This window comes from Thalassophryne amazonica, chromosome 2 (assembly GCF_902500255.1).
Source record: "Thalassophryne amazonica chromosome 2, fThaAma1.1, whole genome shotgun sequence".
Taxonomy (NCBI): domain Eukaryota; kingdom Metazoa; phylum Chordata; class Actinopteri; order Batrachoidiformes; family Batrachoididae; genus Thalassophryne; species Thalassophryne amazonica.
Genome location: NC_047104.1, coordinates 96,669,220 through 96,696,216, shown reverse-complemented (window position 1 = coordinate 96,696,216; position 26,997 = coordinate 96,669,220). Strand labels below are relative to the sequence as shown.

The following is a 26,997-nucleotide window of genomic DNA, read 5'->3' as shown; positions in this document are numbered from 1 at the left end:
AAGACATGCGGGTTAGGTGGATTGGAATCTTTAAATTGTCCGTAGGTGTGTGTGGGTGTGTCTGTGCTTGTTTGTCTGTTTGTGACCCTGCGACAGACTAGCGTCCTGTCCTGGGTGTACCCTGCCTCGCGCTGTATGACTGCTGGGATAGGCTCCAGCCCCCCGCGACCCTTAATTGGACTAAGCGGTAGAAGATGAATGAATGAATGAATGAATGAATTATGTTATTGTGATGGCAGTCTACATATTGTCATCACAATATGTAGACTGCAATCAGATGATGCAAAACTGCATACAGACCGCTGTCAGATGTGCATCGCATCTCAATGGCACCAAGAGTGTTTTGAACATCTGCAACACACTTGGGACAGCCAAGCGAATGGGACCAAATATGTAGATGCTCACGTTGGTCTTCAAACTGCACCTCAGTATTTCCCGATTGTGGCCGTATGTGTCATTCTGACGCAATTCAGCCTCAGTCGGCGTATGTGTGATGGAGGTATTAAGAAGACGTGCTTTAGAAGAAGAGCCTTGCACAAATTTACTTACTCATCTTCAGCCTCTTACTCCAATATAGAATAGAATAGAAAAGAATGCCCTTTATTGTCATTATACAGAATGCACAATGAAACTGAAGAGAGCTTTTCCTTTTTTTCAGTGTAAACAGATAAAGTTGAAAAAGTATAGTTATAAGTATAGCACAGTACAATGCACAGTGCAATGAAAAACTCTATGTACGAGTATAACATGAGAATGTAAGATAAATATAAGGGTCACGCTGTCATTGTACAAACATACAACATTTAACCCATATTAATTTCAGTTAGACACAATCCAAATACTAAGAGCAGTGGGCAGCCACAGTCTGTCACCTGGGGAACAACTCTAGATGTAGACACCCTGCCTTGGACAGGGGCAGAGAATGGACCAGACCATAAACAATCATGTTTTTCACTGTGGGAGGAAGCCCACGCAGACACAGGGAGAACATGCAAACCCCACACAGAAAGGACTAAGCAGGAAGCGATCCCAAGACTTTCTTGCTGTGAGGCAACAGTGCTAACCACTAAGCCATCATGCTGCCAATATTTTATAGGTTTATAGCCACTGCCACTTTGATTAACAATAGTCCAGCAGAAATATATCTGACCATTATTCCTGAGATTCACACACATGACCGCTGTAACAGTCTGCAGACCATAGAAGGCAGTCAGTAGTTTTATTTGCATAAGACAGATGGTGACGTTTGTTTCCTTATGATTTAAGCAGGCGTATGGTCAGTCACACCCTTATGTCCCAAAAGGGGAGCTACTGCAGTGGTCTGCTACATTCCCAGACACAGTGAGTCTGCAGGCCTGAGAACCATTTCCTCATTGGGGAAGTGAGTCACGTTAATAAGGCAGGGAGGAGCTTGTAGTGCACCGTGTCAGTGCCAGGTTGGATTGAGCGATATGTACTGTGCTCAATAGTGTGTTTTTTAATAAAATGTACAATCACTGTTCTCCTACCTTGCATTAAATTGTACAGAACTTTTCTAATCTGACTCTCTGTTTTAAGTCTGTGCTGCGCCACATGATAACTCCAACTTTATGTTTTCAGGTCACAATCACACACAGTGTGATCATAGTAGAAGTGATTGGTGAGAGCTGTTTGGAGAATAAATCCAGTGTTAAAAGCTGCTGAGCACTGGATTTGCAGTGTGTTCTTCTGCAGTATAAAAGTCAGTGCATGAGGCTACTCCTGACTGAATACTCTTGTAATATTGATTTGCATGCTCACATAGAGAGAAGTGTGTCTTTGTTCTTTTGATTTCCCAGAATGATACTGGAGACAGTTTCAATCAATCAATTTTCAATCAATTTTATTTATATAGCGCCAAATCACAACAAACAGTTGCCCCAAGGCGCTTTATATTGTAAGGCAAAAGCCATACAATAATTACGTAAAAACCCCAACGGTCAAAACGACCCCCTGTGAGCAAGCACTTGGCGACAGTGGGAAGGAAAAACTCCCTTTTAACAGGAAGAAACCTCCAGCAGAACCAGGCTCAGGGAGGGGCAGTCTTCTGCTGGGACTGGTTGGGGCTGAGGGAGAGAACCAGGAAAAAAACATGCTGTGGAGGGGAGCAGAGATCAATCACTAATGATTAAATGCAGAGTGGTGCATACAGAGCAAAAAGAGAAAGAAACACTCAGTGCATCATGGGAACCCCCCAGCAGTCTAAGTCTATAGCAGCATAACTAAGGGATGGTTCAGGGTCACCTGATCCAGCCCTAACTATAAGCTTTAGCAAAAAGGAAAGTTTTAAGCCTAATCTTAAAAGTAGAGAGGGTGTCTGTGTCCCTGATCCGAATTGGGAGCTGGTTCCACAGGAGAGGAGCTTGAAAGCTGAAGGCTCTGCCTCCCATTCTACTCTTACAAACGCTAGGAACTACAAGTAAGCCTACAGTCTCAGAGCGAAGCGCTCTATTGGGGTGATATGGTACTATGAGGTCCCTAAGATAAGATGGGACCTGATTATTCAAAACCTTATAAGTAAGAAGAAGAGTTTTAAATTCTATTCTAGAATTAACAGGAAGCCAATGAAGAGAGGCCAATATGGGTGAGATATGCTCTCTCCTTCTAGTCCCCGTTAGTACTCTAGCTGCAGCATTTTGAATTAACTGAAGGCTTTTCAGGGAACTTTTAGGACAACCTGATAATAATGAATTACAATAGTCCAGCCTAGAGGAAATAAATGCATGAATTAGTTTTTCAGCATCACTCTGAGGCAAGACCTTTCTAATTTTAGAGATATTGCGTAAATGCAAAAAAGCAGTCCTACATATTTGTTTAATATGCGCTTTGAATGACATATCCTGATCAAAAATGACTCCAAGATTTCTCACAGTATTACTAGAGGTCAGGGTAATGCCATCCAGAGTAAGGATCTGGTTAGACACCATGTTTCTAAGATTTGTGGGGCCAAGTGCAATAACTTCAGTTTTATCTGAGTTTAAAAGCGGAAAATTAGAGGTCATCCATGTCTTTATGTCTGTAAGACAATCCTGCAGTTTAGCTAATTGGCGTGTGTCCTCTGGCTTCATGGATAGATAAAGCTGGGTATCATCTGCGTAACAATGAAAATTTAAGCAATGCCGTCTAATAATACTGCCTAAGGGAAGCATGTATAAAGTGAATAAAATTGGTCCTAGCACAGAACCTTGTGGAACTCCATAATTAACCTTAGTCTGTGAAGAAGATTCCCCATTTACATGAACAAATTGTAATCTATTAGATAAATATGATTCAAACCACCGCAGCGCAGTGCCTTTAATACCTATGGCATGCTCTAATCTCTGTAATAAAATTTTATGGTCAACAGTATCAAAAGCAGCACTGAGGTCTAACAGAACAAGCACAGAGATGAGTCCACTGTCTGAGGCCATAAGAAGATCATTTGTAACCTTCACTAATGCTGTTTCTGTACTATGATGAATTCTAAAACCTGACTGAAACTCTTCAAATAGACTATTCCTCTGCAGATGATCAGTTAGCTGTTTTACAACTACCCTTTCAAGAATTTTTGAGAGAAAAGGAAGGTTGGAGATTGGCCTATAATTAGCTAAGATAGCTGGGTCAAGTGATGGCTTTTTAAGTAATGGTTTAATTGCTGCCACCTTAAAAGCCTGTTTTGAATTTGAATTTGAATTTATTTATTTGGCACACAAACTCGACAATAACAAAAACTGATACACAAGACAGTTCCACAATGACATGTGTGACCAAAAAGGGGGTGAGCAGAAGCAAAGCTTACAAAAATATAAATGCAACACTTTTTTTTTTGCTACCATTTTGTATGAGATGAACTCAAAGATCTAAAACTTTTTCCACATACACAATATCACCATTTCCCTCAAATATTGTTCACAAACTAGTCTAAATCTGTGATAGTGAGCACTTCTCCTTTGCTGAGATAATCCATCCCACCTCACAGGTGTGCCATATCAAGATGCTGATTAGACACCATGATTAGTGCACAGGTGTGCCTTAGACTGTCCACAATAAAAGGCCACTCTGAAAGGTGCAGTTTTGTTTTACTGGGGGGGATACCAGTCAGTGTCTGGTGTGACCACCATTTGCCTCATGCAGTGCAACACATCTCCTTCGCATAGAGTTGATCAGGTTGTCAATTGTGGCCTGTGGAATGTTGGTCCACTCCTTCAATGGCTGTGCGAAGTTGCTGGATATTGGCAGGAACTGGTACACGCTGTCATATACGCCGGTCCAGAGCATCCCAAACATGCTCAATGGGTGACATGTCCGGTGAGTATGCCGGCCATGCAAGAACTGGGACATTTTCAGCTTCCAAGAATTGTGCATTCAAAATGCCATCAATAAAATGCACCTGTGTTCTTCGTCCATAACAGACGTCTGCCCATACCATAACCCCACCGCCACCATGGGCCACTCGATCCACAACATTGACATCAGAAAACCGCTCACCCACACGACGCCACACACGCTGTCTGCCATCTGCCCTGAACAGTGTGAACCGGGATTCATCCGTGAAGAGAACACCTCTCCAACGTGCCAAACGCCAGCGAATGTGAGCATTTGCCCACTCAAGTCGGTTACGACGACGAACTGGAGTCAGGTCGAGACCCCGATGAGGACGACGAGCATGCAGATGAGCTTCCCTGAGACGGTTTCTGACAGTTTGTGCAGAATTTCTTTGGTTATGCAAACCGAATGTTTCGGCAGCTGTCCGAGTGGCTGGTCTCAGACGATCTTGGAGGTGAACATGCTGGATGTGGAGGTCCTGGCCTGGTGTGGTTACACGTGGTCTGCGGTTGTGAGGCTGGTTGGATGTACTGCCAAATTCTCTGAAATGCCTTTGGAGATGGCTTATGGTAGAGAAATGAACATTCAATACACGAGCAACAGCTCTGGTTGACATTCCTGCTGTCAGCATGCCAATTGCACGCTCCCTCAAATCTTGCGACATCTGTGGCATTGTGCTGTGTGATAAAACTGCACCTTTCAGAGTGGCCTTTTATTGTGGGCAGTCTAAGGCACACCTGTGCACTAATCATGGTGTCTAATCAGCATCTTGATATGGCACACCTGTGAGGTGGGATGGATTATCTCAGCAAAGGAGAAGTGCTCACTATCACAGATTTAGACTGGTTTGTGAACAATATTTGAGGGAAATGGTGATATTGTGTATGTGGAAAAAGTTTTAGATCTTTGAGTTCATCTCATACAAAATGGGAGCAAAACCAAAAGTGTTGCGTTTATATTTTTGTTGAGTGTACATACATACATATATACACATTACCAACCCCCAGAGCAAGCACACAGGCGACAGTGGTAAAGAAAAACTCCCTCTGATGTATTGAGGAAGAAACCTCAAGCAGACCAGACTCTAAGGGGTGACCCTCTGCTTGGGCCATGCTACAAACACATTTAACAACACAAACTCAAATCCCATTATCACAAACATCTAGTGAACCCTGTGTCTTCATCTACATATATAGATACATACATATACAGTAGTGTTCAGAATAATAGTAGTGCTATGCGACTAAAAAGATTAATCCAGGTTTTGAGTATATTTCTTATTGTTACATGGGAAACAAGGTACCAGTAGATTCTCACAAATCCAGCAAGACCAAGCATTCATGATATACACACTCTTAAGGCTATGAAATTGGGCTATTAGTAAAAAAAAAAAAAAAGTAGAAAAGGGGGTGTTCACAATAATAGTAGCATCTGTTGTTGACGCTACAAACTCAAAACTATTTTGTTCAAACTGCTTTTTTAGCAGTCCTGTGAATCACTAAACTAGTATTTAGTTGTATAACCACAGTTTTTTGTGATTTCTTCACATCTGCGAGGCATTAATTTTGTTGATTTGTAACCAAGATTTTGCTTGTTTACTAGTGTGCTTGGGGTCATTGTCTTGTTGAAACACCCATTTCAAGGGCATGTCCTTTTCAGCATAAGGCAACATGACCTCTTCAAGTATTTTGACATATCCATACTGATCCATGATACCTGGTATGCGATATATAGGCCCAACACCATAGTAGTAGAAACATGCCCATATCATGATGCTTGCACCACCATGCTTCACTGTCTTCACTGTGAACTGTGGCTTGAATTCAGAGTTTGGGGGTCGTCTCACAAACTATCTGCGGCCCTTGGACCCAAAAAGAAGAATTTTACTCTCATCAGTCCACAAAATATTCCTCCATTTCTCTTTTGGCCAGTTGATGTGTTCTTTGGCAAATTGTAACCTCTTCTGCACGTCTTTTATTTAACAGAGGGACTTTGCGGGGGGATTCTTGCAAATAAATTAGCTTCACACAGGCGTCTTCTAACTGTCACAGCACTTACAGGTAACTCCAGCCTGTCTTTGATCATCCTGGAGCTGATCAATGGGTGAGCCTTTGCCATTCTGGTTATTTGTTGTTGGTTGTTTTCCGTTTTCTTCCACGTGTCTGTTTTTTTTTTTTTTTGTCCATTTTAAAGCATTGGAGATCATTGTAGATGAACAGCCTATAATTTTTTGCACCTGCATATAAGTTTTCCCCTCTCCAATCAACTTTTTAATCAAACTACGCTGTTCTTCTGAACGTCCCATTTTGCTCAGGCTTTCAAAGAGAAAAGCATGTTCAACAGGTGCTGGCTTCATCCTTCAATAGGGGACACCTGATCGACACCTGTTTGTTCCACAAAATTGATGAACTCACTGACTGAATGCCATACTACTATTATTGTGAACACCCCCTTTTCTACTTTTATTTACTAATAGCCCAATTTCATAGCCTTAAGAGTGTGCATATCATGAATGCTTGGTCTTGTTGGATTTGTGAGAATCTACTGGTATCTTGTTTCCCATGTAACAATAAGAAATATACTCAAAACCTGGATTAATCTTTTTAGTCACATAGCACTTCTATTATTCTGAACACTACTGTACACACACCAACATACACCTACACATACATAATTACACACACACACACACACACACATATATATACATACACACATACATACATACGCATACATGAATGAATGTTACTGAACAAGTTTACAGTTACAACTGACAACACAAAACTCTTCGTACTTCATTAGATACATGTCTTGAAAACATAGTAGAGAAGCTTGAATCTTTGACTGGACTGGGTTGCTTGACGCGAGGATGTTTCACTTCAAATCGCAGAAGCTTCCTCAGCTAAAATTCTTGCTCTGGTGGTCTGACTTCTGTCTTGACTCTTGTAGAGAAGAATAATCAAGAAGTCACAAAAGCTGGCGTTTTAAACCTAACCACACCCCTCCTACCGAGAGGCAGACTGCTATAGGCTGGTGACTAAACAATAGCTCTAATTAGCACCTATTGTGCTCTAGTTAGCACCCTCCTAATAACAGGGCAACTGTCCCTCTCCTGATGGCTCCCTTGACGACTCTGCTGATGACGTGAATGACTCATTACCATGAACAAAAGACTGAAACTGCTTTGACCTGAGTACCCCATTGTAAACAGGGGATAAAGCGTGTCTCAGACCCCCTCCCCGGTTAAGGCTGGGTTTCAAACGTTTCACAAAGAATGCCTCCTTGACCCCTCTCTCAACCATTTCTTCTCTCTGGCTAATATTTTAACTTGCTTGTCCTCAAACGTGTGGTTAGTGTCTTTAAGGTGGAGATGAACTGCAGACTGAGGTCCACTGGTGCCCTCTCTGCGGTGCTGGTATAGCCTTTTGTGTAAAGGTTGCTTAGTCTCACCTATGTAGTGTTCGTTACAGTTTTCCTGACATCTGATAGAATACACTACATTGCTCTGTTTGTAACTAGGGATCCTGTCCTTAGGATGAACTAATTTCTGTCTCAAGGTGTTAACCGGTTTAAAGTAAACTGGGATTTTGTGCTGTCTGAAGATCCTCTGTAGTTTTTCCCCTACTCCTGCTAAATAAGGGATGACACTCCTCTTCTTCTTGTCTCCGTCTCCTGTCTATCTGGTCTCTTTGTTCTCTGGGACTTCTGCACTTTGTCCAGGGACCATTGTGGGTACCCACATACTGTGAGGGCTTTCCGGACAAGTTGTTGTTCTTTAGCCCTTCCCTCTGCAGTTGTGGGCAACTGTAGGGCTCTGTGTTGAAGCGTCCTGATCACCCCGAGCTTGTGTTCAAGGGGGTGGTTTGAGCCAAAGAGCAGATATTGGTCAGTGTGAATTGGTTTTCTGTAAACCCCTGTCTGGAGCTGCCTGTTCTCTCCAATCGTAACATCACAGTCCAAGAAGGCTAAATGGTTGTTTCTGGCATCCTCACGTGTGAACTTGATATTGGCATCCACCGAGTTGATGTGTTCTGTAAAGTCCTCAACTTCCTGTTGCTTGATTTTAACCCATGTGTCATCAACATATCTGAACCAGTGACTGGGAGAGATGCCCGTGAAAGACATCAAGGCTGTCTTCTCCACTCGCTCCATGTACAGATTGGCCACAATGGGGGATACCGGAGACCTCATCGCACAGCCATGAATCTGCCTGTAGTAATAGAGCAAGAATTTTAGCTGAGGAAGCTTCTGCGATTTGAAGCGAAACGTGCTCGCATAAAGCAACCCAGTCCAGTCCAAGATTCAAGCTTCTCTACTATGGAAACCACCTGGACAACTGAGAGCCTACACAGAAAAAAGTCTTGAAAACATCATTTTTTTTATACTGATTTTTAAACTGATTGATATTTGGACATCATTTGAGTTCATCCGTCAGGTTATTCCATAATCTGGGGCCACACATGGAGACACAGAAACCTTTCCTGGTCGTCCGAGCGCCAGCAATTTCGAAATGATACAGGCCCCTTATGGTTGCAATGTAGTTTTGTAATTGTTGCCCCAAACTTCAGCACAATAAGTCAAGTAGGGTGCAACCAATGAACAATACAAAGTGTGTAGTGCTCTGCAATCAAGAACATGCTTTACTTTATTTAATACTGCAATACTCTTTGATACCTTTATTTGAATATGCTGAATATGAGTTTTCCAATTAATTTTTTCATCAATAATGACACCTAAAAACTTATCTTTGACACGCTCTGTTTACTCCATGTATATTTAACTGAATTTGTATGTCTTTTTTATAATTTCCAAATAACATTAATTTAATTTTAGACAAATTTAATGATAATATGTTCATATCAAACCATCTCTTTAATGTTATCATTTCTGTTCCTAAATCAGATAATAATTGTTGCAGATTTTCCCCTGAGCAAAACAGGTTTGTGTCATCTGCAAAGACCACAGTTTCAACCAGATCTGAGACTACATAAATCATTAATGTATAAAATAAATAATTTTGGGCCCAAAACAGAACCCTGTGGTATCCCACAAATGATGTCCAGACATGAAGAACAGTATTCCCCAAGTTTAACAAACTGCTTTCGGTTTTGTAAGTAGTTTTTAATCCAGCTCAGAGCAACTCCTCTGATCCCATACAGTTCCAACTTTTGAAATAATATATTGTGATCAATTGTGTCAAAAGCCTTTCTTAAGTCAGTAAATAAACCTGCAACTATTACCCATTGGTCCACATGTTTATTGATCTCTTCTATGGAATCAAGCAATGCCAGTGTCGTGGACCTTTTCGCTCTAAAACCATATTGACTTTTCATCAAGCAAGTTGTGTCGATCTATAAATTTATCCAGTCTGCTATTGTAAAGTTTTTCCAGTATCTTTAAAAATTGTGACAATAGCGACACAGGCCTGTAGTTAGTAAAAAGATGCTTGCTACCAGATTTGAATAAAGGTATCACTTTTGCCACTTTCATACTGTTAGGAACAATTCCAGTTTGAAATGATTTGTTAAAAATATTGTTAAAAAATTGTTAAAAATGGCGGCGCATCTCAGGGTTGCTACGTGGCCTTCACCCACTTGCCTCAATTCGGATAACGGATTTCTTCAAACTTAGTGCACATAAACAATGTCAAATGTGTATGTGTTGCCTTTAATTCTGATGTGTGCCATTATTACGGTAAACAAGTAATAATTGTGGACTAATTGCTGTCTGAGGTAACTGGAGTGTAAACATAATTCCTCCACTATGAGATCAATAAAGTATATCTAATCTAATGTAATATATGATAATGGTTTTGCGATTTCAGTAATTATTCACTTTACTAAGGACATATGTACCTCATTATGATCCGTTGACTTTTTACTTTTACATGTACTAACTATGTTAATAATTTCCCTTTCATCTACTGGGCTCAGAAACATTGTATGTGGATTTCTGGCGATTAATTGCTGATTTTCCCATGTACTATGTGGGATTTCAGCTGCCAGATCTGGCCCAACATTAGCAAAAAATTTATTGAAACTATTCACTACTTGGCTCATGTTATAAATTATATATTATATTATATTATAACCAAATTGTACACAAATCACATGGCAGCAACTCGATGCACTGAGGCATTTAGACGTGGTGAAGACGACTTGTTAAAGTTCGAACTGAGCATCAGAATGGGGAAGAAAGGGGATTGAACGTGGCAAGATTGTGGGTGCCAGATGGGCTGGTCTGAATATTTCAGAAATTCCTGATCTACTGGGATTTTCATGCGCAACCATCTCTAAGGTTTAAAGAGAATGGTCTGAAAACAGAAGATATCCAGTAAGTGGCAGTTGTGTGGATGAAAATGCTTTGAATGGGCGACTGTGTGATGTTGTCATGTCAATATGGACGCGCATAACTGAGGAATGGTTCCAACACCTTGTTGAATCTATGTCACGAAGAATTAAGACAATTCTGAAGACAAAAAGGGGTCCAACCTAGTACTAGCAAGGTGTACCTAATACAGTGACCGTTGAGCATATAATGTTACAACTGCAAGTTTAAACCATTTAATAATCTCACTGAGTGTGTAGCAGACTGATGTTACCCAATAAATACATAATGGTAGAATGCATTTGCTTGTAAATGAGTTTAAAGAAGTCATATGATCCTATATTTTTGAAGGTGTGACACTAATGCATGACGTGGATGCTTTTGGGGTGTATCCAAGGTCTATTTGTTACAAACATGGTGCGTAAATTTGTCCTCAAGGTGGGTGCTGGACACAGAGGAGTTGGATTTTCTGTCTTCATTAATCAAGGATGGGTTGTGCATCCCATTTGGCCATATTCCAGGCCACAATTGTAATCTTTGTGTAGAAAAGGAGAAAACAGCTCCGAAATTTAATGATGGGACTTCCTGGAAATCCAGGAAGGCTTTTCATTGAACGTGTTCCAGTTAATGGAAATGGAGCTCTACCTAGGATGAATTTGGCATATAAATAAAATTTTTGAGAAGGCATCACAAACTGTTTAATTTACACTGATCTCAGAAATGGTACAGATGAAGGTGAAAAAATTGCCATGCCTGAATTAAGGCTTTCTCATGACAGATAATATGTGCGCACCAGCACACATGGCTACACAGTATGTCCACCACCATTGCTATGTATTACTTCTGCCAGATTGTCTTTCAACCTGCGGAACCTCAAGGAAAAGAATGCCATAAAAATTTTAACACTGTGTGATACACAAGGCTGTTGACTTTAACTCCTCTACTTTGCAGTTCTCGCCTTCCCAGCATTTCTACTGGGAATCAACCAGGACCGTCTAAAAGAGAAACTGACCAGCAGAAAGATGGACAGCAAATGGGGAAATTCGATGGAATCTATTGACGTGACGCTGAATGTGGAGCAGGCGTGTTACACGCGTGATGCCCTCTCCAAGGCCCTGCACTCACGTGTTTTCGACTACCTCGTTGAAGTATGAATCACGTCAGAACACTTTGGAAGTATTTCGCAAGTATTTCTGATAAAGCTACACAAATCCTGTTTCTACTTTCAGTCTATCAATAAAGCCATGGTGAAGGATCTTCAGGAGTTAAACATAGGAGTCTTGGACATTTATGGATTTGAAATTTTCCAAGTAAGTTTCACAAGCATTTTATTATGTATCCTCATGCATCAGTTAGATTACTGAGTTTAAATGTTGCAGATTTAAAAAGATTAAACCCATCACATAAAGCTCCTTTATACAGTAGGTGGATTAAGTTCCATCTCCTGATTGAGACAGTTGACTTCAATGGCCTTTTCTAATGTGATTACAAGTTTATTTAAACTGCTTGATAAGACGTCCTGGAGTTCTTGACGGGATTGGACTTTATTATCAATCAATCAATCAATTTTTTATATAGCGCCAAATCACAACAAACAGTTGCCCCAAGGCGCTCTATATTGCAAGGCAAGGCCATACAATAATTATGTAAAACGGTCAAAACGACCCCCTGTGAGCAAGCACTTGGCTACAGTGGGGAGGAAAAACTCCCTTTTAACAGGAAGAAACCTCCAGCAGAACCAGGCTCAGGGAGGGGCAGTCTTCTGCTGGGACTGGTTGGGGCTGAGGGAGAGAACCAGGAAAAAGACATGCTGTGGAGGGGAGCAGAGATCGATCACTAATGATTAAATGCAGAGTGGTGCATATAGAGCAAAAAGAGAAAGAAACAGTGCATCATGGGAACCCCTCAGCAGTCTACGTCTATAGCAGCATAACTAAGGGATGGTTCAGGGTCACCTGATCCAGCCCTAACTATAAGCTTTAGCAAAAAGGAAAGTTTTAAGCCTAATCTTAAAAGTAGAGAGGGTGTCTGTCTCCCTGATCTGAATTGGGAGCTGGTTCCACAGGAGAGGAGCCTGAAAGCTGAAGGCTCTGCCTCCCATTCTACTCTTACAAACCCTAGGAACTACAAGTAAGCCTGCAGTCTGAGAGCGAAGCGCTCTATTGGGGTGATATGGTACTACGAGGTCCCTAAGATAAGATGGGACCTGATTATTCAAAACCTTATAAGTAAGAAGAAGAATTTTAAATTCTATTCTAGAATTAACAGGAAGCCAATGAAGAGAGGCCAATATGGGTGAGATATGCTCTCTCCTTCTAGTCCCCGTCAGTACTCTAGCTGCAGCATTTTGAATTAACTGAAGGCTTTTTAGGGAACTTTTAGGACAACCTGATAATAATGAATTACAATAGTCCAGCCTAGAGGAAATAAATGCATGAATTAGTTTTTCAGCATCACTCTGAGACAAGACCTTTCTGATTTTAGAGATATTGCGTAAATGCAAAAAAGCAGTCCTACATATTTGTTTAATATGCGCTTTGAATGACATATCCTGATCAAAAATGACTCCAAGATTTCTCACAGTATTACTAGAGGTCAGGGTAATGCCATCCAGAGTAAGGATCTGGTTAGACACCATGTTTCTAAGATTTGTGGGGCCAAGTACAATAACTTCAGTTTTATCTGAGTTTAAAAGCAGGAAATTAGAGGTCATCCATGTCTTTATGTCTGTAAGACAATCCTGCAGTTTAGCTAATTGGTGTGTGTCCTCTGGCTTCATGGATAGATAAAGCTGGGTATCATCTGCGTAACAATGAAAATTTAAGCAATACCGTCTAATAATACTGCCTAAGGGAAGCATGTATAAAGTGAATAAAATTGGTCCTAGCACAGAACCTTGTGGAACTCCATAATTAACTTTAGTCTGTGAAGAAGATTCCCCATTTACATGAACAAATTGTAATCTATTAGACAAATATGATTCAAACCACCGCAGCGCAGTGCCTTTAATACCTATGGCATGCTCTAATCTCTGTAATAAAATTTTATGGTCAACAGTATCAAAAGCAGCACTGAGGTCTAACAGAACAAGCACAGAGATGAGTCCACTGTCCGAGGCCATAAGAAGATCATTTGTAACCTTCACTAATGCTGTTTCTGTACTATGATGAATTCTAAAACCTGACTGAAACTCTTCAAATAGACCATTCCTCTGCAGATGATCAGTTAGCTGTTTTACAACTACCCTTTCAAGAATTTTTGAGAGAAAAGGAAGGTTGGAGATTGGCCTATAATTAGCTAAGATAGCTGGGTCAAGTGATGGCTTTTTAAGTAATGGTTTAATTACTGCCACCTTAAAAGCCTGTGGTACATAGCCAACTAACAAAGATAGATTGATCATATTTAAGATCGAAGCATTAAATAATGGTAGGGCTTCCTTGAGCAGCCTGGTAGGAATGGGGTCTAATAAACATGTTGATGGTTTGGATGAAGTAACTAATGAAAATAACTCAGACAGAACAATCGGAGAGAAAGAGTCTAACCAAATACCGGCATCACTGAAAGCAGCCAAAGATAACGATACGTCTTTGGGATGGTTATGAGTAATTTTTTCTCTAATAGTTAAAATTTTGTTAGCAAAGAAAGTCATGAAGTCATTACTAGTTAAAGTTAATGGAATACTCAGCTCAATAGAGCTCTGACTCTTTGTCAGCCTGGCTACAGTGCTGAAAAGAAACCTGGGGTTCTTATTTTCTTCAATTAGTGATGAGTAGAAAGATGTCCTAGCTTTACAGAGGGCTTTTTATAGAGCAACAGACTCTTTTTCCAGGCTAAGTGAAGATCTTCTAAATTAGTGAGACGCCATTTCCTCTCCAACTTACGGGTTATCTGCTTTAAGCTACGAGTTTGTGAGTTATACCACGGAGTCAGGCACTTCTGATTTAAAGCTCTCTTTTTTAGAGGAGCTACAGCATCCAAAGTTGTCTTCAATGAGGATGTAAAACTATTGACGAGATACTCTATCTCACTTACAGAGTTTAGGTAGCTACTCTGCACTGTGTTGGTATATGGCATTAGAGAACATAAAGAAGGAATCATATCCTTAAACCTAGTTACAGCGCTTTCTGAAAGACTTCTAGTGTAATGAAACTTATTCCCCACTGCTGGGTAGTCCATCAGAGTAAATGTAAATGTTATTAAGAAATGATCAGACAGAAGGGAGTTTTCAGGGAATACTGTTAAGTCTTCTATTTCCATACCATAAGTCAGAACAAGATCTAAGATATGATTAAAGGGGTGGGTGGACTCATTTACATTTTGAGCAAAGCCAATTGAGTCTAATAATAGATTAAATGCAGTGTTGAGGCTGTCATTCTCAGCATCTATGTGGATGTTAAAATCGCCCACTATAATTATCTTATATGAGCTTATCTGAGCTAAGCACTAAGTCAGACAAAAGGTCTGAAAATTCACAGAGAAACTCACAGTAACGACCAGGTGGACGATAGATAACAACAAATAAAACTGGTTTTTGGGACTTCCAATTTGGATGGACAAGACTAAGACTCAAGCTTTCAAATGAATTAAAGCTCTGTCTGGGTTTTTGATTAATTAATAAGCTGGAGTGGAAGATTGCTGCTAATCCTCCCCCTCGGCCCGTGCTACGAGCATTCTGACAGTTAGTGTGACTCGGGGGTGTTGACTCATTTAAACTAACATATTCATCCTGCTGTAACCAGGTTTCTGTAAGGCAGAATAAATCAATATGTTGATCAATTATTATATCATTTACCAACAGGGACTTAGAAGAGAGAGACCTAATGTTTAATAGACCACATTTAACTGTTTTAGTCTGTGGTGCAGTTGAAGGTGCTATATTATTTTTTCTTTTTGAATTTTTATGCTTAAATAGATTTTTGCTGGTTATTGGTAGTCTGGGAGCAGGCACCGTCTCTACGGGGATGGGGTAATGAGGGGATGGCAGGGGGAGAGAAGCTGCAGAGAGGTGTGTAAGACTACAACTCTGCTTCCTGGTCCCAACCCTGGATAGTCACGGTTTGGAGGATTTAAGAAAATTGGCCAGATTTCTATAAATGAGAGCTGCTCCATCCAAAGTGGGATGGATGCCGTCTCTCCTAACAAGACCAGGTTTTCCCCAGAAGCTTTGCCAATTATTTATGAAGCCCACCTCATTTTTTGGACACCACTCAGACAGCCAGCAATTCAAGGAGAACATGCGGCTAAACATGTCACTCCCGGTCCGATTGGGGAGGGGCCCAGAGAAAACTACAGAGTCCGACATTGTTTTTGCAAAGTTACACACCGATTTAATGTTAATTTTAGTGACCTCCGATTGGCGTAGCCGGGTGTCATTACTGCCAACGTGAATTACAATCTTACCAAATTTACGCTTAGCCTTAGCCAGCAGTTTCAAATTTCCTTCAATGTCGCCTGCTCTGGCCCCCGGAAGACAATTGACTATGGTTGCTGGTGTCGCTAACTTCACATTTCTCAAAACAGAGTCGACAATAACCAGAGTTTGATCCTCGGCGGGTGTGTCGTCGAGTGGGGAAAAACGGTTAGAGATGTGAACGGGTTGGCGGTGTACACGGGGCTTCTGTTTAGGGCTACGCTTCCTCCTCACAGTCACCCAGTCAGCCTGCTTTCCCGGCTGCTCGGGATCTGCCAGGGTAACTAACAGCGGCTAAGCTACCTTGGTCCGCACCGACTACAGGGGCCTGGCTAACTGTAGAATTTTCCACGGTGCGGAGCCGAGTCTCCAATTCGCCCAGCCTGGCCTCCAAAGCTACGAATAAGCTACACTTATTACAAGTACCGTTACTGCTAAAGGAGGCTGAGGAATAACTAAACATTTCACACCCAGAGCAGAAAAGTGCGGGAGAGACAGGAGAAGCCGCCATGCTAAACCGGCTAAGAGCTAGTAGCTACGCTAAGCTAGCGGATTCCTAAAAACACGCAAAGTGAATAATGTGTAAATAATTTAGAGGTGATTCAGCAGAAGGAGTGCTTTAGTTAAGGCACGTAAAGATTACACTGGGAAACAAATCGTAATCTAGATAACTAGATCAATCTAACTGCGTAGATTAAACAGCTAACAGATACAGAAAAACACCGCTGTGCTCCGGAACAGGAAGTGATACAATACCGCAAACTAATTAGAAATGCATATAGATAGATAGATAGATAGACTTCACTTACCATTTGTACTCGCATGCAGGGTTTGGGTACTACATCGGAATTGTGCATAGCTCTAGAATAAATAAATCTAAAAGTATAAAGGTATAACAGTATAAAAAGGAAGGTAAACAAGGTGACCTGACTAAGACCTCAGAATTATTTAATATTGGGCACATTTCAGCCCTAATTTTGGCCACCAGGGGCAGAGTCTCTAAAACCTACTATGTAAGAACATCACGATGACTTTGTGGAACATGATCAAACTTGCTACTGTAGATTACGAGGTCTGTTAGAAAAGTATCGGACCTTTTTATTTTTTTCAAAAACCATATGGATTTGAATCACATGTGATTGCATCAGCCAAGCTTGAACCTTCGTGCGCATGCGTGAGTTTTTTCACGCCTGTCGGTTGCATCATTCGCCTGTGAGCAGGCTTTGTGTGAGCAGTGGTCCACCCCTCTCGTCGGATTTTTATTGCGAATAAATGTCTGAACGATTTGGAGCTTTGCTGCATCAATTTTTTCCAGAAACTGTGAGAGACCCCCAGGTGGACACCATTCGGAAAATTCAGATGGCTTTCAGGGACGATTTTATGGGGATTACACAGATTAAGGAGTGCTCCAGCCGGTTTAAGACCGCCCACAGCTGCTGAGAGCGCGCTGCGCTCCGAGCGCCGATCGACAGGCTGAATCAACCAGATCATTTCCAACGTGAAGGCTTTGTTGATCCGGGACGTCGTCTGACTTACACAAAAATGGCAGGAGACGTGGACATCAGTACTTTTTCGGCACATTCCACTGTTACAGGAGTTTTTTCATGGAAAGAGAAGCGGAGGGATGCGCCATGGAGCCGTTCATGGCGCGGCACAAAACCACCTCCGTGTTGGTCTCACAGGAAGGCTTTCAGATGGCTTTCGGTGGTTTTTCAGTCGTGTGACTATCCGAGAAATTGTGGATGAGCCTGGACATGCCAGAACATGTCCTGTGAGGCTTCATCACGGCGTTGCTTTGCACCATGCGGCACCGCCGCGACGCGTGGAATTCCTCCGCACGTCTGTCTCAATGTGCCGAAAAAGTGCTGATGTCCACGTCTTCTGCAATTCCTGTGCTAGTCAGACGACGTCCCGGATAAAACACAGCGTCCAGTTTGGAAATGAACGGCACATTCCACTGTTACAGGAGTTTTTGTCATGGAAAGAGGAGCGGAAAGCTCCAAATCGTTCAGACATTTATTCGCAATAAAAATCCGATGAGAGGGGTGGACTACTGCTCACACAAAGCCTGCTCATAGGCGAATGACGCAACCGACAGGCGTGAAAAAACTCACGCATGCGCACGAAGGTTCAAGCTTGGCTGATGGAATCACACGTGATTCAAATCCATATGGTTTTTGAAAAAATAAAAAGGTCCGATACTTTTCTAACAGACCTCGTATATGTTTCTAAGACCTTGTAGATGTTTGAGTTGAGACAGCTGACTTCAGTGTCCTTTTCTAATCCGATTACATGTTTTTTGTTTTATTTTAATTGTAGTTGTCATTCCCTCCTCAACCAAAAAGAAAAAAAAAACCTCCTCTGAGATCACAGGATATCCATACTGCCAAGGACGTAATAAAATCACCTGTGTTTATTTATTTGTCTGTCTGTCTGGCTGTTAGCAGGACTACGTCAAAACTGCTGAACAGATTTTGAAAAAAAAATTCACCACAGATCGATATTAGGCCATGGAAGACTTCAGTAAATTTTGGATGTGATCTGGATCCGAATCCTGATTCTGGGTCAAGATTCATTTTATATAGGCTTTGAAGGATTTCATCAAAACTGCTTCACGGGTTCTCACCAAATTTTCACCACAGATAAGATTAGGAAGGAAGACTCCACTAAATTTTGGAGGTGATCCAGATCCGGATTGGCGGACGTTAGAAATCTCTGATTGCTCTTGTTATTAACAATGTTGTCTCTTCTGCAGAAAAATGGGTTTGAACAGTTTTGTATCAACTTTGTGAATGAGAAACTCCAGCAGATATTCATTGAGCTAACACTAAAGGCAGAGCAGGTACTGTCCCCCACATACTTTGTCTCTCCAATCTGCCCCTCACTCTCAATCTTATTTGTCACTTTGCACTTTTGCCTCTGCATTTTGTTTCTCTGACTGTAGGAGGAGTATGTGCAGGAGGGCATCAAGTGGACTCCTATAGAGTACTTCAACAACAAGATTGTGTGTGATCTCATTGAAAGCAAAGTAAGTAAACAAAGTCAAACAAATAAATTTCTAAAAAAAAACTAGAAAATAATGAATATGGCCTCTACTGGTGGTTGGCTCTCACTGCGGTATTGTATCACTTCCTGTTCCGGAGCACAGCGGTGTTTTGCTGTATCTGTTAGCTGTTTAATCTGCGTAGTTAGATTGATCTAGATAACTAGATAACGATTTGTTTCACAGTGTAATCTTCACGGGCCTTAACTAAAGCACTCCCTCTGCTGAATCACCTCTAAATTATTTACACATTATTCACTTTGTGTGTTTTTAGGAATCCGCTAGCTTAGCGCAGCTACTAGCTCTTAGCCGGTTTAGCATGGCGGCTTCTCCTGTCTCTCCCGCACTTCTCTGCTCTGGGTGTGAAATGTTTAGTTATTCCTCGGCCTCCTTTAGCAGTAATGGTATTTGTAATAAGTGTAGCTTATTCATAGCTTTGGAGGCCAGGCTGGGCGAATTGGAGACTCGGCTCCGCACCTTGGAAAATCCTACAGCTAGCCAGGCCCCTGTAGTCGGTGCGGACCAAGGTAGCTTAGCCGCTGTTAGCTGTCCCCCAGCGGATCCCGAGCAGCCGGGAAAGCAGGCCGGCTGGGTGACTGTGAGGAGGAAGCGTAGTCCTAAACAGAAGCCCCCTGTACACCACCAACCCGTTAACATCTCTAACCGTTTTTCCCCACTCGGTGACACACCTGCCGAGGAACAAACTCTGGTTATTGGTGACTCTGTTTTGAGAAATGTGAAGTTAGCGACACCAGCAACCTTAGTCAGTTGTCTTCCGGGGGCCAGAGCAGGCAACATTGAAGGAAATTTGAAACTGCTGGCTAAGGCTAAGCATAAATTTGGTAAGATTGTAATTCACGTCGGCAGTAATGACACCCGGTTACGCCAATCGGAGGTCACTAAATTTAACATTGAATCAGTGTGTAACTTTGCAAAAACAATGTCGGACTCTGTAGTTTTAAAATCTCTCTGTAGTTAAAAAATGAGGTGGGCTTCATAGATAATTGGCAAAGCTTCTGGGGAAAACCTGGTCTTGTTAGGAGAAACGGCATCCATCCCAGTTTGGATGGAGCACCTCTCATCTCTAGAAATCTGGCCAATTTTATTAAACCCTTCAAACTGTGACTACCCAGGGTTGGGACCAGGAAGCAGAGTTGTAGTCTTACACACCTTTCTGCAGCTTCTCTCCACCTGCCATCCCCCCAATACCCCATCTCAGTAGAGATGGTGCCTGCTCCCAGACCACCAACAACCAGTAAAAATCTATGTAAGCATAAAAATTCAAAAAGAAAAAATGATATAGCACCTTCAACTGCACCACAGACTAAAACAGTTAAATGTGGTCTATTAAACATTAGGTCTCTCTCTTCTAAGTCCCTGTTAGTAAATGATATAATAATTGATCAATATATTGATTTATTCTGCCTTACAGAAACCTGGTTACAGCAGGATGAATATGTTAGTTTACATGAGTCAGCACCCCCGAGTCACACTGTCAGAATGCTCGTAGCACGGACCGAGGCGGAGGATTAGCAGCAATCTTCCACTCCAGCTTATTAATTAATCAAAAACCCAGACAGAGCTTTAATTCATTTGAAAGCTTGAGTCTTAGTCTTGTCCATCCAAATTGGAAGTCCCAAAAACCAGTTTTATTTGTTGTTATCTATCGTCCACCTGGTCGTTACTGTGAGTTTCTCTGTGAATTTTCAGACCTTTTGTCTGACTTAGTGCTTAGCTCAGATAAGCTCATATAAGATAATTATAGTGGGCGATTTTAACATCCACATAGATGCTGAGAATGACAGCCTCAACACTGCATTTAATCTATTATTAGACTCAATTGGCTTTGCTCAAAATGTAAATGAGTCCACCCACCCCTTTAATCCTACTTTAGATCTTGTTTTGACTTATGGTATGGAAATTGAAGACTTAACAGTATTCCCTGAAAACCCCCTTCTGTCTGATCATTTCTTAATAATATTTACATTTACTTTAATGGACTACCCAGCAGTGGGGAATAAGTTTCATTACAGTAGAAGTCTTTTGGAAAGCGCTGTAACTAGGTTTAAGGATATGATTCCTTCTTTATGTTCTCCAATGCCATATACCAATACAGTGCAGAGTAGCTACCTAAACTCTGTGAGTGAGATAGTTTATCTCGTCAATAGTTTTACATCCTCATTGAGCACAACTTTGGATGCTGTAGCTCCTCTGAAAAAGAGAGCCTTAAATCCGAAGTGCCTGACTCCGTGGTATAACTCACAAACTCGCAGCTTAAAGCAGATAACCCATACGTTGGAGAGGAAATCGTCTCACTAATTTAGAAGATCTTCACTTAGCCTGGAAAAAGAGTCTGTTGCTCTATAAAAAAGCCCTCCGTAAAGCTAGGACATCTTACTACTCATCACTAATTGACGAAAATAAGAACAACCCCAGGTTTCTTTTCAGCACTGTAGCCAGTTTGACAAAGAGTCAGAGCTCTATTGAGCCGAGTATTCCTTTAACTTTAACTAGTAATAACTTCATGACTTTCTTTGCTAATAAAATTTTAACTGTTATAGAAAAAATGACTCATAACCATCCCAAAGACATATCATTATCTTTGGCTGCTTTCAGTAATGCTGGTATTTGGTTAGACTCTTTCTCTCCAATTGTTCTGTCTGAGTTATTTTCATTAGTCACTTCCTCCAAACCATCAACATGTCTATTAGACCCCATTCCTACCAGGCTGCTCAAGGAAGCCCTACCATTAATTAATGCTTCGATCTTAAATATGATCAATCTATCTTTATTAGTTGGCTATGTACCACAGGCTTTTAAGGTGGCAGTAATTAACCATTACTTAAAAAGCCATCACTTGACCCAGCTATCTTAACTAATTATAGGCCAATCTCCAACCTTCCTTTTCTCTCAAAAATTCTTGAAAGGGTAGTTGTAAAACAGCTAACTGATCATCTGCAGAGGAATGGTCTATTTGAAGAGTTTCAGTCAGGTTTCAGAATTCATCATAGTACAGAAACAGCATTAGTGAAGGTTACAAATGATCTTCTTATGGCCTCAGACAGTGGACTCATCTCTGTGCTTGTTCTGTTAGACCAGAGATTAGAGCATACCATAGGTATTAAAGGCACTGCGCTGCGGTGGTTTGAATCATATTTATCTAATAGATTACAGTTTGTTCATGTAAATGGGGAGTCTTCTTCACAGACTAAGGTTAATTATGGAGTTCCACAAGGTTCTGTGCTAGGACCAATTTTATTCACTTTATACATGCTTCCCTTAGGCAGTATTATTAGAAAGCATTGCTTAAATTTTCATTGTTACGCAGATGATACCCAGCTTTATCTATCCATGAAGGCAGAGGACACACACCAATTAGCTAAACTGCAGGATTGTCTTACAGACATAAGGACATGGATGACCTCTAATTTCCTGCTTTTAAACTCAGATAAAACTGAAGTTATTGTACTTGGCCCCACAAATCTTAGAAACATGGTGTCTAACCAGATCCTTACTCTGGATGGCATTACCCTGACCTCTAGTAATACTGTGAGAAATCTTGGAGTCATTTTTTATCAGGATATGTCCTTCAATGCGCATATTAAGCAAATATGTAGGACTGCTTTTTTACATTTGTGCAATATCTCTAAATTTAGAAAGGTCTTGTCTCAGAGTGATGCTGAAAAACTAATTCATGCATTTATTTCCTCTAGGCTGGACTGTTGTAATTCATTATTATCAGGTTGTCCTGAAAGTTCCCTGAAAACCCTTCAGTTAATTCAAAATGCTGCAGCTAGGGGACTAGAAGGAGAGAGCATATTTCACCCATATTGGCCTCTCTTCATTGGCTTCCTGTTAATTCTAGAATAGAATTTAAAATTCTTCTTCTTACTTATAAGGTTTTGAATAATCAGGTCCCATCTTATCTTAGGGACCTCTTAGTACCATATCGCCCCATTAGAGCGCTTCGCTCTCAGACTGCAGGCTTACTTGTAGTTCCTAGGGTTTTTAAGAGTAGAATGGGAGGCAGAGCCTTCAGCTTTCAGGCTCCTCTCCTGTGGAACCAGCTCCCAATTCGGATCAGGGAGACAGACACCCTCTCTACTTTTAAGATTAGGCTTAAAACTTTCCTTTTTGCTAAAGCTTATAGTTAGGGCTGGATCAGGTGACCCTGAACCATCCCTTAGTTATGCTGCTATAGACTTAGACTGCTGGGGGGTTCCCATGATGCACTGAGTGTTTCTTTCTCTTTTTGCTCTGTATGCACCACTCTGCATTTAATCATTAGTGATTGATCTCTGCTCTCTTCCACAGCATGTCTTCTTCCTGATTCTCTTCCCTCAGCCCCAACCAGTCCCAGCAGAAGACTGCCCCTCCCTGAGCCTGGTTCTGCTGGAGGTTTCTTCCTGTTAAAAGGGAGTTTTTCCTTCCCACTCTCGCCAAGTGCTTGCTCATAGGGGGTCGTTTTGACCGTTGGGATTTTTCTGTAATTATTGTATGGCTTTTGCCTTGCAATATAAAGCGCCTTGGGGTAACTGTTGTTGTGATTTGGCGCTATTTAAATAAAACTGATTTGATTTGATTTGAATATATTGTGCATTTTATTTCAGCTTTTGCCACCATGATATATATATGTGTGTGTGTGTATGTGTGTGTGAGACAGGTTGTTGGTTCGATCCCCAGTCAGGACACACATCCAGTAAGGGTCCCCAAGGTAGACAACACCCCCCCCCCCCCCCCCCACCCCACGCTACTTCCCCAGTCTACCTCGAAAACATGAGAGAGGGACAAATAAATAAAACCATACTGGCTCTGATGTCGAACATGTGCACATGTTCAATACCCGCCAGGCACCAAGATGGGACACCTATCCGACGGCGGTCTGAGCGCCATCTGACAGAAATTTACATATTCTGAAGGCGGCAGAAACAAGATCCGAAAGGATTTGAGCATGTATGAGGGAACCTCGAGATGGATCGGGAATGTTCGTGGACTGAAAGTTAGCGGAACTAAATTTAGCAGAATCTTATTAGTCTGCTTATGGTTTTAAAAGCTAGCTGAAAAGCTAATCTGCTAACGAAAAAGTTAGCTTTGCTGATTAGCGGTTAGCAGATTAGTGGAACTGTGCCCACCACTGGAGTCGCCTTGTATGTGTGGGTCTCTGTGTATGTGTGTTGTTTTCCGGTCTCCCCTATTTCTTCTGAGCACTCGTCACTCGTTTGGTCATTTATGTTTCAGTATTTAAGTCTGCACTATTTCCTGTTTTTGTTGCTGGATTCTTCTTTTGGTCCTCTTGTGGTATTTGTAAGTATTTGAGTATCTTTGTCACCTCCCATATGTAGTTACTGTTTGTTTAGATCTGGTTATTTAAAGTGTCCAAAGGCACAGACATCTAACCCAGTTGTTGTTGTTGTTGTTGTCGTTGTCCATTCTGCTGCTCCCGTTTTTGTTCGAGGTCGCCATAGTAGATACAGCCAGATCTGCATTGGTATTTGGTGCAAGTTTTACGCTGGATGCCCTTCCTGACGCAACTACAGTGTTACCTGGAGAAACACACGCAGTACATCCAAGTACTAACCAGATGTTGCACTGCTTACCTTCTGAGATCTGACGGGATCAGGCTGACACAGAGCTGCAGACATCTAACCAGTTATTGCTCTGAAAAACACTTTATCTACAGACCAAGTCAGTCATGTTTAAACAAAACAGAGCAAAGTCCGATTAATTGAGATTTTTTTTTTTTTTTTAATGAATGCATTATAGGTGCTGCCATTCATTAATGTGTTAATAATAACAAATGGTTTGTGCGATGGTGACGCATTCATGAGCAGAGACGTCCAGCAGAGTGAAAAAACCCCACCTGTCTCGTTGGTGAATCCACTTATTAAGTTGGAAGTCTGAAGCTCCGAGCTTCTCAGGAGTTTTGAATGCAGCATTGATGGACTCCACAGCTCACGCTTTTCACAGTTGCGTATGATGTAAACACATAATGTGCTGTGCACACCCGGTGTCGCAGACAGAATGGCCCCCCCTAAAAATCGGTCCACCCTGCCTTCACTGTGCATGCGTCATCAGTCACGGTTCACGGATTAACACCTTGTTTCTGCTTCAAACTGCACTCCAGTCATCCTCTATCTCAGACAGATATCTGAAGCTTTTGCATAACAATCATTTTCACATAAATTCAGCATTATTTCATCATAAAAGACAGACAAATTGATCAGACCTCTGTAGTTACACGAGCTGCTAGCTGATGCCTTCACTGCACGTCAGTCATTTCAAAGCATCACCGAGTGTCACCTCGTTTCTGCTTAAAATTGACTTTAGAATGATTTAAGAGGTTTTACCCTGTCATCTGATGGTTAAAAATCCCATTAATCCATTTGATCGCTTTGGGTGAAGAGACTCTGTCTTGGACAAGTGGCTCAGCTCCGAAATGACGCATGCGCAGTGGAGGCAGGGTGGACCAATTTTTAGGGGCAGACCGTTCGGTCTGCGACACCGGAACCCATAAAGATTGCATTGAAGGCCCCATTTTGTGAAAAATTATTGATTTTTACATGAGAGTCTGGATGAGATGTGGTGGAGCGATTTTCCACATGACTGAAATCATGCCAGAATGGACAGGACCTGACTGGACAATGACATTGAGAGGCAGATCAAACTATCTGGATCATTGATAACCGCTGTAACTGTGGTAGACTCAGAGAGGAAAAAAATTCCCTCCTTTTCCTGTTTGGGAGTGCGTCGCCCAAATCACCTCCATGAACAAACCGAAGCTACTGTTGAAACTGGAGATCCAGAGGCTACTGTAGCATGATAATGACACAAGGAGCAGACCCTGGTAGGAGAGAGTAGTGTTAAGGAAGTGGATGATACCCAAATATAATAACTGTTTGGGTCCTGTACCAGAAGCCTGGAAGTTTGAGGGTTTGGCGCAGTAACTTAGCTGTTCCTAGGACTGCACTGTTCTGAACAGAAACCTCTGATGTTGTGCCGGGAATCTGCAGGAGCCACTCTTACGATTTGGGTTACAGCTCCTGGTGCTCCTACTACCACTGGGACCATTTTGGACTTTATCTTTCACATCTGCATCAGTTGCTCCTTCAGCCCTTGGCCCTTCTCTGTTATCTCATGCTCCTTCTTTCTGATGTTGCTGTCAGCTTGAATGTCACATTGATCACAACTGCAGTTTTCTTTCCCTTGTCAACCACCACTTTGTCTGATTGGTTGGCTAGCAGCTGCTTGTCTGTTTGGAATTTGAAGTCTTGTAGGACCTTATCCCTGTCATACCTCCTTACTGATAGGAGACACCACCTTTGGTGGTGTTTCCTATCGGGACTTGGGGACTTCTAATCTGTATGCAGCACAGATGTTCCTGTACACAGTTCCTGACACTTGGTTGTACCTCTCAGTGTACAGTGTCCCAGCCTGTATCCTGCTACTATGTGCTGGACTGTCTCTGGAGCACATTTGTGCATCCTGCACTTGGGTCCTCTCGGCTGTGGTAGACTCCTGCCTCTATGGATCTGATGCTTAGGGCTTGTTTTTGTGCTGCCATGATCAGAGCTTCTGTGCTGTCCTTCAGGCAAGCCTTTTCTAGTCACTGGTAGGTCTTCGTCATGTCAGCCACTTCCTCTGTCTGTCGATGGTGTGCCCCATAGAGGGGCTTGGTCTTCCATGATATCTCTTTTTCCTGCTCTCGGGGGGTGGGGGGCATGATTCTGATGTATACATGGATGCTCCTCCTTTCATCCTGGATTGTGGCTCTGACAATGACTAATCCTCATCTTCCCTCCTTCTGTTGCTCATAGAGCCTCAGGGTGCTAGACTTTGGGTGGAAGCCTCTGTGTGTTTTGAGGAGTTTTCATGTCTTGACATCAGTGGCATCTAT

The 26,997-nt window shown here is 41.8% G+C and overlaps 1 protein-coding gene across 3 annotated transcripts in view; it reads left to right on the top strand.

The window, feature by feature from the left end:
• Positions 1–26,997, top strand: part of myo1ea (myosin IEa) — a 161,161-nt gene that overhangs the window by 73,781 nt on the left and 60,383 nt on the right. For all 3 annotated transcript variants that reach the window (XM_034190192.1, XM_034190198.1, XM_034190184.1), the window contains exons 10-13: positions 11,602–11,798; positions 11,880–11,960; positions 18,816–18,902; positions 19,005–19,088. In XM_034190192.1, coding sequence (XP_034046083.1) covers positions 11,602–11,798; positions 11,880–11,960; positions 18,816–18,902; positions 19,005–19,088 — 449 coding nt within the window. The remainder of the gene's footprint in view (positions 1–11,601; positions 11,799–11,879; positions 11,961–18,815; positions 18,903–19,004; positions 19,089–26,997) is intronic.